Below are 11,647 nucleotides of genomic sequence, written 5' to 3'. Positions count from 1 at the left end.
GAATTTGCTGCAAGGAAAGCTATGATTTCCACAAGACTCATCTGGGTCCAAAATCTTGGGGCACTCTCCACAGCTGTTCCCTTGGGAAGGAAATTACAGCAACCAGCAGCCTCAGCCCCATCCAGCACCTCACTGCCATCCTCTTTCATCCCTCTCCAATATGTCTGTCCAGCCCCAACCCCTCCCTGAAAAGCATCAGGCTCAGTTAGACTAATACAAACTTTTAATGCACATATTAAATAAATATTTCAATCATTTCATATTCAATTTGTACACAACTGAAACAAAACAAAAATCCTCAAGGAAACAGGAAAAACCTCAAACAATCAAAAAAGATTGGATGAAAATTCAACCCCTGGTTCTGACTCCTATCCAGTGTCTTTGTTTGCCCTCCCCATAAAGAATAATTGGTTTAACCCTTTGGAGAGAGTCACAGTCCCAGGGCAGCATGTGCAGAGCAGGGCTGGCTGAGGATTTCACTCAAGAGATGTAATGTTTCCTTTGTGATTTTTCATTCCTCTAAATATAAAATTTGGCTTCTGTCAACACAAATTTTGAAAGAAACCCCCTTCTTTCCTAGGGGGGCAAGGGGAGCAGTATTTCTCATCAAAGAAGAAACCTGGAAAAGACAGTTGGCAATGGAAGCACCAACTATTATGACAAGATACTGAATTATCACAACAAAACAGCCTGAAATGGCTCCACAATAATTTGTAAACTTTGTTTAATTTTATGGATGAAAACTTGCATCTCATAAAAAAATATAGACAGAAAAAAAATATCAATTTTTGGTGAGAAGTTCACATTTTCCACATGGGGAAAAAAATAATACCAGTTATCAGCCCGCTCCACAGCAGCTGTACCTTAGTACTTTAAAACAAACCAAATGCCAAAGATGCTCCCGTGGGTAAGAGGTACCGAGTCAGTTCAGGACTTTCACTGGGGAATCCATCAGCCCCTGTCCCCTCCTGAGAAAAAAAGTAAGTTGAGAGTTGTGAAGTCAGCAGCATTCTGAGAAGGATGCGACTTCCAGCAACCCCTTGCTCAGCCAAAGAAGCGGGCACATCCAAGGAAAGAAAGCATCCAGTGGTCCCCACCCCAGGTGTCACAGTCAGCCCCCACTGGCAGTGTCCTCACACCACTCAGGCTGCCAAAACCACCTAGGTGGCCTCCAACTACCTCCAAAATAAATCCCCACGTCTTAGCTGTTTTCCAGCCTCTCCATCTTCTCCAGCAAGCATAGCATTAGTTCAGTTCATTTAAGTAGCACATCGCTTCCAGATTTGGATTTCCATGGTTTGTTGCTTGTTTGTTTTAAACATTTTTTTTTTAACTCCTTTCCCCCTAGAGCTACCAAAAAAAAAAAATTACAAAATAAAGCGCAACCCCAAACAGACTAGAACATTTCTAAGTGAAGGGCTCTTCTCCCTTCACCAGTCTTTGAATGTTTCATTACTTTTAAAGCTGGAGTACAAAAATAGAGTCTCTCTCATTTTTTTTGTCTTTTTTTTCTTTTTTTTTTTTGTAAAAACCAAACACCCTCCCAAAAGTACCAACAACTAGAGCAGGTAATTTTTTTTTATCCTCCCCCCTCCCTTTTTTTATTTGTTTTGTTTTAATACCCATATGGGAAAGTCTCTACATATAGTCCATCAAGCTCAGAGGAGCATCCTCCAGGAGATGCAGGCAGAGGGGGCAGGGGCAGGCACATCAAGGGCCCGCCCTGGAGCTGGAGTTTCTAGTCCTTTTACTTCTCCGGTTGAAGGGGTAGTTGAGGAACTCAAAGCGTCTGTGGGGCTCGGTGGTCTGGTGGCCCTTGGGAAGCCTCTTCATGAAATGCACCTCCCGCTGGTGCTGCCGGGTCTTGGAGCCCTTGCGCGGGCGGCCCTTGCGGGTGAAGGCCATGTACCAGCCCTCGTACTTGGCGTTCTGCAGCGCCGTGTAGTTGTTCTCCAGCACGATCTCCGTGAAGACGCAGTCCTTGCCTTTGCCGTTGCTCTGAGAAGGGGACAGGAGCAGAGATTTAAGCGACAGGCAGTTGCTCAGAGGGCTGCTTCTCACTGTGGCAGCAGGGTTGCAGAGCTTGTGGGCAACCAAAGTCTCACTTCTCCCACAAGTCAGAATTGCCCAAAATGTGTTTTTCCTTAACAAGCCACAGTGAGCAGGCACAAACACTGCTCACTGCTGCTTATGTACCAGTGCAGCTGGTCCCAGCCTTAACTTCCACCACATCCATAAGGGAACTTTTGCCTCCATCTGTGCCTGGATGTAACCATAAACAAACTCCCCATCCCAATTCACCCACCCATCCTGTCCCCCTGGGGTCTTTAATACAGGAGGGACACCGAGGAACATTGAGTGGCAGGAGAAGCGACATGAGGTCAGTGGTGACGGTGCCCACAGATGAAGGTGATGGGGGAAGCATGGGGTAGCCAGGAACTGAGCTCCCCCATTATGGAGAGCAGCAGGACTAGAGAAGAAGCCACACCGGGCAGCCCCCAGGAAGCAGCTGCCATGGAAAATCCTTGCAGGTAATCACTGTTCTGGAGGGATTTTGTACATCCAGCCCTGCCACGGCGGGAAGGGGCATCAAGGCACAGAAGCTGCATGACAAACCAGCGGGCCGGAGGTGGGGTCTGGCCTTGGGGCAAGCCCCATGGAGCATCTTAACATTCCTGGCACTTGTACCATGTAATCGTGGAGAATAGACCAGCAATCCGCCTATTTGTTCGGAGAGATAGAAGGAATGCGCCCCACACGGCACCCGCCCACCTCTCTTGCTCCCGCTCAGGCTGCAGGATGGCTTGTTCCCCTGCCCCCAAGAGGCAGAACTGCTCTCATGGCAGTCCCCGCTCCGTGTCCCAGCAGTTCCCTGCCTTGCCCGTACCCTTGCACCCTACCTTGCCAATCAGCTTCCCCTTCTTGTTCATGCAGATGTAGAAACCCGTGGCTGCCCCCTTGATACGCACGCGGCTCCCAAAGGTGTCTGTCTCCACGATGAGCTTGGCTGGGGAGAGCAGCAGGGGGAGAGAGGGAGGGAGGTCAGAGGGGCTGTGGGATAGGGCTGGCAGAGGTGTGGAGACATCAGCAATGCACCCTGATGCTGGGCACTGCAGGCACATGATCTCTGGCAGCTGGACCAGAGAGAGCCCTAAAATCAGCACATGAGGTTAAGATACAGCTTGTCCCCACCCCGTAACTTGCCCCAATGTCCCTGCATGATATTGGACATGTCCTTTTGCCATCTTAAGCTGTGCTGGATGGGGAATAGCTCTGTTTTACCCGGCTCCACAGGGCTCAGCGGTTCAGGTGCCACAGAGGAGTCCCAGATGGAGGCAGGGCAGCCAGCAGGGCACATGCTGGTTGGCAGAGAACAAGGCAGCTGCCCTGAAAACTGAGGCAAGTCTGGGTGTGCCTGTGGGCAGGAACCAGACACCTTCCGGAAGTGCACAGTGTGCTGCCAGCTGTCCCCAGCCCAGGGGACACTGCTCCATGTCACTCTGCCAGGCCAGGGCTGCAGGAGGAGCAGTGACTTTGCAGCTGGCAGGGGAGGCGTGAAGGGTACAGCCACCCTTTTAATGCCTTTCACCTTTGCACAAGTCGAGAGGGCGTATTGATTTGGTCTCAGTTTTTTAATGGAGGCATCGATCGACTTCCGAAGGAGCTATGCAAATCGCTGGGTCGATGGGCCGCCTATAAATAGACCTGTCACCTTCCCTCCCTGCCTTCACCCTGGGAACCCAAGGCCCAAAGCTCATCCATCCCCAGGGAAGGGGGAGGATGGGGACAGGACATCCTTCTTCCCGGTTCTGCAGCTGCTGTTCCCAGAGCAAGCCCCGATGGGGATGGTGGCTACCTGTTTGTACCTCAAAAGGTCTGTGCTATGCCAAGCACTAAAGAATTCCCCACAGTGCTGAAAAGCCAGCTGTGACTGCCCCATCAGCTCTTGCTCAGCATCAGCCCACAGTACTACAAGTGCTACCCAACAAGGCAATTAGAGGACAGGCCACAAAAGTTCCGCTCTTATTATGGATTTAAGTCCATTGGTGCCTTATTTATCCTCTCAGGTCCCTGCACAGGGGCTGCTCAGTTTCTCAGGACTGTGGTTCACTGCAACTTGCACATCTCTTCCTCAGGATGCTCAGCCTCCAGCGAGCCCCAGTGAGGGCAGTGATGTGGCTCTGGAGTGGGAGGCTCTGCAGGAGGATGTTTTGAATGGCAGAAGCAGGCTGTAAGCGCACACACAAGCTAAAGTGAGCTTAAATCGTGCTCTGGGCTAGGGGAAAATGGCCTTTCTCTCTCTGCAGTGCCTCAACCCCACATCCCTCTTATGATGGACGCTGCTGAGGTCAAGCACCAAGAATGGGGACAGCAAGCAGGCAGTGCTGGCAGCTGCTGAGTTGACCAATGGAAAGGTCATCCCCAAATTTGCTGGGGCCAACTGATTTGGTGCTGTTAGGCAGGCCAAGCTTGATGTGCATGCAGGCACCCCCTCCTGTCAGTATCACCCTGCAGCATCTCTTGTCCCCAAGCTACCATGCATTCACATACCCCTATTCCTAGGCAGGCACAGATTGAACTCGGAGACAAGAAATTTGGGAAGAGCAAACTCCAGGCTGTGCTGATCAATGCCCAGAGAGCCTGACAAGCACCTCGCATCCCCAAAAACCACCCACGGGAGCGATGGCACTCTGCAAACAAAGCACTGAGACAGTGACCCCCTATTTATCTATATTGGGGAAAGGGGTGGAATTGATCTTGGAGGCAGTAAAAGGTTTGAGGAGAATTGATTTTTCTCTCTGAGAGATAGAAAGAGCAGGGAGGGAGGGAGAGAGGGAGGGATGAAGTGGGAAAGAGGGAGGGAGTGGGGAGGCCTTGGCCCCAGCGAGCACAAAACCCTGCTTTAAAGATGCACATTGCTTCTCTTTTGGACTTTTCTCTCTTTTTTTTTTTTCCCCCCAAAGGGCAGCTGTGATTTACAGCCACCAGACGGGTTTGCTGCCCTGCACGAGCCCAGCCCATGTGTCTCTTCAGCCCCCTTATCCACAGAGGATGAAGACAACCTGGCCCCAGGGACTTGCACCCCTAGACCCTTCCAGGCAACTCGTGAACCCTGCAAACTCCAGCCCCAGCCAACAGAAAACCCTAGGCACAGAACAACAACCAGCAAGTGGGCAGAGATCTGTGCCGGTGTCTCCGGCCACTCGTGGGGTCGAGCCAAGCTGCAGCTGGCAGGGGTTTTCTTGGTGGCAGACACAGCCTGGGAGGGACAAGCTGGGCTGCACCGGCCGCCCGCCTTCCCTTAGAATTAAAAAAAGTCAATCAAATATTGACAATTAAGACAAATAACTGAAAACACTGGACTCGATGTTAAGTCGGCTGTAAAAATGTCAGCGTGGGGAAAGGGGTCATCTGCAAAAATAAATCAACCCCTTTTACATGCCCACCCCCAAAAATGAGACTGAAAAAAAAGAAAAAAAGCAGAAAGAAGGGCTTGGGGAGGGGGAATCTTTGCTGCAAAAGTGGATTTCTAAATAACATTTGGGGGGAGTCTTTTTTTTCTTCCCTCCCTCTTTTGGGGAGGGGGGGAGGCTTAACATTTTCAACTCTATTCTTTCATTTAAGTGACAGATTTATCCCAGTAAAATTATGTTTCATGCTCAAACTTTGAAGGGAAAGTGGCTACGTAAATGCTGAAAAAATGCAGCGAGACACACTTGATCCCCCAACTGGACTGCGAAGAGGAGAAAGTATTCAGGAAATGTTAAAAAAGGTGAAAGTAAGAAGCGTTTTAATAGTTCTTCCAGACATGGGGGCCTCCCTAGAGATTCATACAGAACAATCCTGAACCTCTATTTTAACATTTACAGACTTGCAACTCTTTTAAAACTTTACATCTGAAAAACTGCTTGTTCTCTTTCTGGTTTAGATCAGTCTTCATTTTCCTCCTTAGCTCTTCAAATGCTTAACCTTTTTTTATTACATTTTAATAGAGTTTTTCAAGCCACCACCAGTCCCTTCCTTCTGGCCGTATTTAAACCTGGTTGTTATTTAAATATGCACTAACTGTTTTGTAAAATCCAGGCGTTAGAGGTCTAAAACAAGATGGGATTTTTTTTTTTTTTTTCCTTCGGAAATTAGCTACTGCCCTTTCAAGCTAGAGCTGCTCCAGGACGGGAATAATTCATTTGCAAGATTAATTCTGGATATATGGAACATCACATGGAACCTGCACTGTGCCTTTACAGATAATGTCCAGAGTGAAATTTTCACCCAAAGGAAAATGAAGGAAAAAAAACCCAAAAACCAGAAAGGTAAAGAAAAAAATTGTTTCTACTGATCTACCCAAGCAAGAAAGGGAAATTGCAGCTAATACCAAAGAAAAACAGTTGTGATACCTATGTACAACACACAGGAATACAGGCACTTCCCTGCCCTGGGCACAGGATCAGGCCTCCCGCAGCTGGCCCCGTGGCTCGCTGGCCCCACAGACCCCTGTGCCACATTTGACCATCCCAACATGTCAGGAGCTCACACAATCAAAGTATTTGGGCTTTGAGAGTCCCCAGCAGAGGGACTGGTCCCCTTGCCCTGGAGAGGGTGGAGGTTTTGGGGAGGGGGTGCCAGGGTGATGCAGAGGGGCCGTGGCAGAGCACAAGCTCTCGCACTTGCAGAGTCCCTGTTTTGTCTCTGGAGACGCCGCAGCATCTCTGCCTGCAGCTGACTGCCTCGCTGACCCTCTGCTCAGGATTTGTTTTGGAAAGGAAGGGATGGGACATGAAAATGCCACTTTAGACAGTCCTAGTTCAGGGAAGGCTCCCAAAGCAGTCATTCCCCCTTTCTCCTCCCTGCCTCTTATTTTTCAAATTTACTTTCCATTTCAGTTCCAAAAGGAAGTCCAGGGATTCGCATCCCTGCAAAGAGACAGGATGAAATTCTGATGATGCTCAGGATGCCGCAGCCCCAAACCCTCTGAGTCAGGTGCAAACCAAGAATTAAAATGAAAGAAGCAGAGCCTATCCTTCAAGGGCTGGTCCCTTCCCTTGGCACAGGGAACCTGCCCTCACCTTGAATCACACAGCTGCTGATTGCTGACCCCTATGTTCTCCTTTTACAAGCCCCCACAAGCCGAACGATTTTAACGATTTCTGGCTGACAAACAGGACGGAAATCATCAATCGCCACGCTGGGCTGCGAACACCTCCCCAGCTCCCCCCTTGCCTGCCCACATCGTATGTCCTTACCGTGCACATCCCCATCCTCTGCCATCGCATTGATTTTCTTGTTGTCCAAGATCTGCACATGTTTCCCGCTGGTCCTGCTGTACAGCTGGTAGGTACGGACAAGCCGCCGGCTGAGCTGATCTGTCACCAGGCTCTGCTCCCTCACATGCTGTGTAAAATTAGGTGGGGACTGAACAGTTACCTTTAGGAAATTAAAAAATATACAACACACCATTATAATCTCTACTCCTCAGCGGGGCAAAATGGGCTGAACCGAGATCGTCGGCCTCCAGCTGGGCTTTACGGGAGGCCAGGAGCCAGGACCGCGGCGGTGCCTCCTGTGCCATCAGAGTCTTCCAGGAGAAGGATCATTAAGCTCAGGGACACAGTGACCAGAGCCCTGTATAGAGCTGTGCCCTCTCCAGACATGCTCTAAGCAGAGGTGCAGGTAGCTCGGGAGTACAACAGGGCTTGGTGACCCTGGAGTCCCCTCCAGGACTCAGTGGGTCCTGACTGGGACTGGGGTACCTTGAGATGAGCATCAAGGCTGGGAACTGGAGGGGATCAAGGTGGGACATGCAGGATGGCACTATGTTGCCCTCTCAAGGGGCTGAAGCTTTCATCCCTCACCTCTCTCAACTCTGCAGGAGCATACTACTGCTCCAGCTGCCCCAGGCACACACCCAACAGCTGCCTGTCCTCTGGGTCTCAGGCTCTTTATTTGCTCCCAAGTACCCCACTTATTGAAGAGCTGTGTTGAAGCTCTTCAAACACAAAGTCCACAGAGATGGTAGAACTATGAGGCGTAAGACTCACAAGAGAACCATACCCCAGTGCAGGTATTTAGTGGTATAACCACCCAAGGATACCAACACGCTCCCTGTGCAAACACAGTTCTCATCCCCAGTCAGCTGTTTGGTGCCAGCACAGGGTCGTCCCAGCCCCAGCACGCCAAGCCCTTTAGTCCCCGAGATGCAGCTGAGCCCATCCTCTCCAGACCCGACACTCTTGCTCCTGGGCTTTAAATGATTTTCATGAGCGGCCAAACCTGCTCCCCCCTCAGCCCCGGCTTGCGAGCTGGCACAGAATTCTTTTTCCCCCCTCGTCTCAAATCCCTCTTTTAAGTCTGGAAAGTTTCGCTGCTCCCTGACATTTATAAAGATGTATTCTGAGCAAATGTTAGGAGATCGCTCCTTTCAACATCAGAAGGCTGGGGCTACCCCCCACCACCCCCACGTCAAATGGGAAGATTTCCTCCTGTCTTAAACAACAACAGAAAACCACAATAAAAGCAAAAGCCGCTGGTCTCCCAAAGCCAGCTTTATAGAGATATCTCCCCTTGACAATGTCATCTCTCTCCCTCTGCTTCTGCCTGTGCATGTGTGTTTCCTATAGACGGGTTTTGGATAATGCAGCAGGATTCTCTCCCCAGCTCTGATGAGGGTACCATGTGGAGGAGAGGTCATTAGCCATGCTGCTATTTGGTCTCCATCTCATACTCCAAAATATTACAGCTATGTTTTTATACAACTGCACAATCCCAGTGCTCCGTTCCCTTCACTTTTCAGCTGGAAACTCCATTTCCCACCCCCCTCCAAGCTTCCAGGAAAATAACAATAATTTTAAAAAGTAGCTTAAAGAGCATTTTAAACAAAACTTCTGCACCTGTGATCTCAGGGGGAAGGGGGGGGCTTCACCCCGGTTTGGAGGCGCACCGCTCCCAGCGACACATTCCTGCTGGTATGCGGGTGTTGCACAAGCTCTGCCCGGGATGTTTAATCTATTCATGTCACTTCTGTCTCTGCCGATACAAACCAGCGATGCTAAAGTCTGACACTTTAAAGCTAAATCAAAACCTGTGCTTTTTACGAAGGCTTTTGCAGGGTTTCTTTTCCTCTTTTTAATTCTGCTTTACTTTTTTTGATGAAACAACATAGGAGGGAAAAATAAAACGGAGCAGAGGGACGGGGGTATCCACAGTGTAATTAGATGTCGGGGGAACGGGAATTAAAGCTGCTTTAAGATTACCCTGAGTATTTCCTTGAAATCCCGGTACTCCCTGCCTCGCAGCAGAAGTCCCCCGCACCTTATTTTGCGTCCCGGGAAAGGTGGGGTCCCCCTCGGCTCCGGCTTTTTACAACCTGGCAACTTTTGTCTCCTGGGTTTTAAACTGCTCCTCTTCCCCGTCTCCCTCCCTGCCGAGCCGCTCGGCGGCGGCCGGGCACCCCCGACCCCCGCGGGGCGAACAAAGCCGGGCTGCCCGGCGGGCACTTACCTGGGCTTGCAGGCAGAGGACGAACAAGTGCATTAACCTGGGAGAGGGAAAAGCGGGAGAGAGGTGTGAGCCGGGGAGGCTGCGGGCGCGGGGCGGGAGGGCTGGGGCTGCCGGTACTCACACGTAGCTGAAGAGCGAAGAGCAGGGGTCCATCGCGGCACCGATGCGGGGCCGGGGGACCAGGGGCCCGGCGGCGGCGGGGAGCGCCCGGGGGGCGCGGCGCTGTCTCAGTTCCTCGGTTCCTCTCGCCCTGCCGGCACGTCCTCGCCCCAGAGAAAGGAGGGCACAAGCGGCTACAGAGGGGAAAGGCCCGGCGGCCCCACTGCCCGCCCAGCCCCCGGGGCGCTCGGCCGGCTGCCCCTGCCGCGGGGAGCCCCCAGCCCCGCTCCGCGGCCCCGCTGCCTCCGGGAGGCGAAGCCGACCCGCAACCCCGACGGCGGGGGCGGGCGCGGCCGGGGGCGGCAGCCGCGGCGGGGGAAGCGCGGCCGGACCCCCGCTCCCCTCCCGGCCCCGGCGATACCTGCCGAAGCGGAGCGAGCGGTGGGCCAGGTGTCGGGGGGCTTGGGGCTGCCTCTAAGGGCCAGGCTCTGCAGACAGTCGCCGGCGGGACTCCCTCCCCACCCTGTGCCTCAGTTTCCCCATCCGTAAAACGGGGTTTAAGGGCTCGGAGGGTGGGTCGGGGACGCGGATCCCCCCGCTGGGGGTTCGCCGCTCCGCGGACGCGTTGTGGATTGGGAGCGGGCGGGCGAGCCCTCCCGGGACGTGCCAGACATTAAAAGGATTACCGGAGGAGGGGGGATGGAGGGGGCCGGAGTTTCGAGAAGGAGTGAGGCTGAGCAAATTCCGCAGCCGGGGTAGGGAGCGGGACACCCCGCTTTCTCCGCGAGCATCCCCACCGGGCACTTACCTTGTGGAGCGAGCGGGCACCCTCAGGGCCGGCGCTGCGGGGCCATGGGGCCGGGCGGCGGCGGCGGGACGGGGCTCAGCCCCGCAGCCCGGGCAGGGCCGCCGAGGGCTGCATTGTTCCGGCGAGCCCCGGCCCCGCCACCTGTTGCGCACCGGGGCGGGGGCTGCGGCGGGGCTGCGGCGGGCGGCCCCCGGGGCCGGTACCTGGCCGGGGCCGGGGCCGGCGCCGCCTGCTCGGCGCTGAGTGACAGCTGCTAATTTGCCGGCCGTGCCCCGCTGCCGGTCCCCGCGCTCCCCGCGCCCTCCTTTATCTTATCAGAGCCCATAATTACAATTGCTATTTTGCTTCCTCGAATCAGCAATCAGCGCTATCTGCCGCCGCTGGAGAGGCAGCTCCTGTCAGCCGCCCCTGAGTGACAGCGCGGCGGCTGCCCCGCCGCACAAGCACACCCACACACACACACACGCGTGCATGGCCCGCCCGCACACACACACACACACACACACACAGCCCCGCACACGCCTGTGCAGCCCTTCTGCACACGCACATCCATGCACGCAACCCTCACACGCACAGGCTGCACGCACTCCCTTTAATATACACGCAGCTGGCACACGCGTGCAGCCTTTGCCATGAGGTCCCCTCCTTCTCACTTGCACCCCTCACACACTCTGCACACCCCAGCACAGTTATTCACGCTGTGCTTTGCTTACCTCTACCTGCAAAATACGACTCTCTGCCTCACACACAATCACACTAGCTGCAGCCACAGGAGAGCTCTCTCTCTCACACATACACACTGACACCCCGCTTGAGCACTTTCCCCCTTACTCAGGCACCCAACAGCCCCAGACACAAGTGCACCAACACCTCTCCCCACCACACAATGTGTCATCCCAAAACTCTGCCTACTGACACTTCTGGGGATGGATCTCCCAGGCCTCTCACCTGATCTTGCTCAGCATCCTCACTGCTGAGGGGTGCTGCAGGAAGCCAGGGGAGCCTGGGCACTGCCCCATCACTGGGCTGACCCCACAGGGCCCAAGGAGAAAACAGTCCCTGCATCAGTATTAATAAACCCAGTACAGGTTACCCCAAAATTCAGCTCCTTGTTCATTTTCCTTACCTTTTTTCTTGGTACAAAAAGCTGTTTCTGAGGGAGGTTCCTATGTGTAGGATGAAGTCTAGGGCCAAGCCTGCATTTAGCTGGAAGCATTTAGGAGGACCACAGGAACAGGCAGG

The 11,647-nt window shown here is 53.2% G+C and overlaps 1 protein-coding gene across 2 annotated transcripts; it reads right to left on the bottom strand.

Moving 5' to 3' along the window:
- Positions 1 to 1,105: 1,105 nt before the first annotated feature.
- On the bottom strand, positions 1,106 to 10,480 carry FGF8 (fibroblast growth factor 8). Of its 2 annotated transcripts, none has more exons than XM_005520685.3 (6): positions 10,406 to 10,480; positions 9,620 to 9,761; positions 9,499 to 9,535; positions 7,245 to 7,425; positions 2,901 to 3,007; positions 1,106 to 1,998 (listed from the first exon to the last, which is right to left on the bottom strand). In XM_005520685.3, exons 2-6 carry the CDS (start codon positions 9,649 to 9,651, stop codon positions 1,711 to 1,713), a joined length of 645 nt encoding a protein of 214 aa, XP_005520742.1. In that variant the 5' UTR covers positions 9,652 to 9,761; positions 10,406 to 10,480; the 3' UTR covers positions 1,106 to 1,710. The 2 variants fall into 2 exon arrangements, with proteins under 2 accessions (XP_005520742.1, XP_087915812.1); XM_088059686.1 differs by having other exon boundaries at positions 7,245 to 7,392.
- Positions 10,481 to 11,647: the final 1,167 nt, after the last annotated feature.

The sequence above is a fragment of the Pseudopodoces humilis genome, chromosome 9 (assembly GCF_049639895.1).
Source record: "Pseudopodoces humilis isolate 2021_Gansu_Grassland_sample_001 chromosome 9, ASM4963989v1, whole genome shotgun sequence".
Classification (NCBI taxonomy): domain Eukaryota; kingdom Metazoa; phylum Chordata; class Aves; order Passeriformes; family Paridae; genus Pseudopodoces; species Pseudopodoces humilis.
This window is presented reverse-complemented; position numbering and strand designations above follow the sequence as displayed.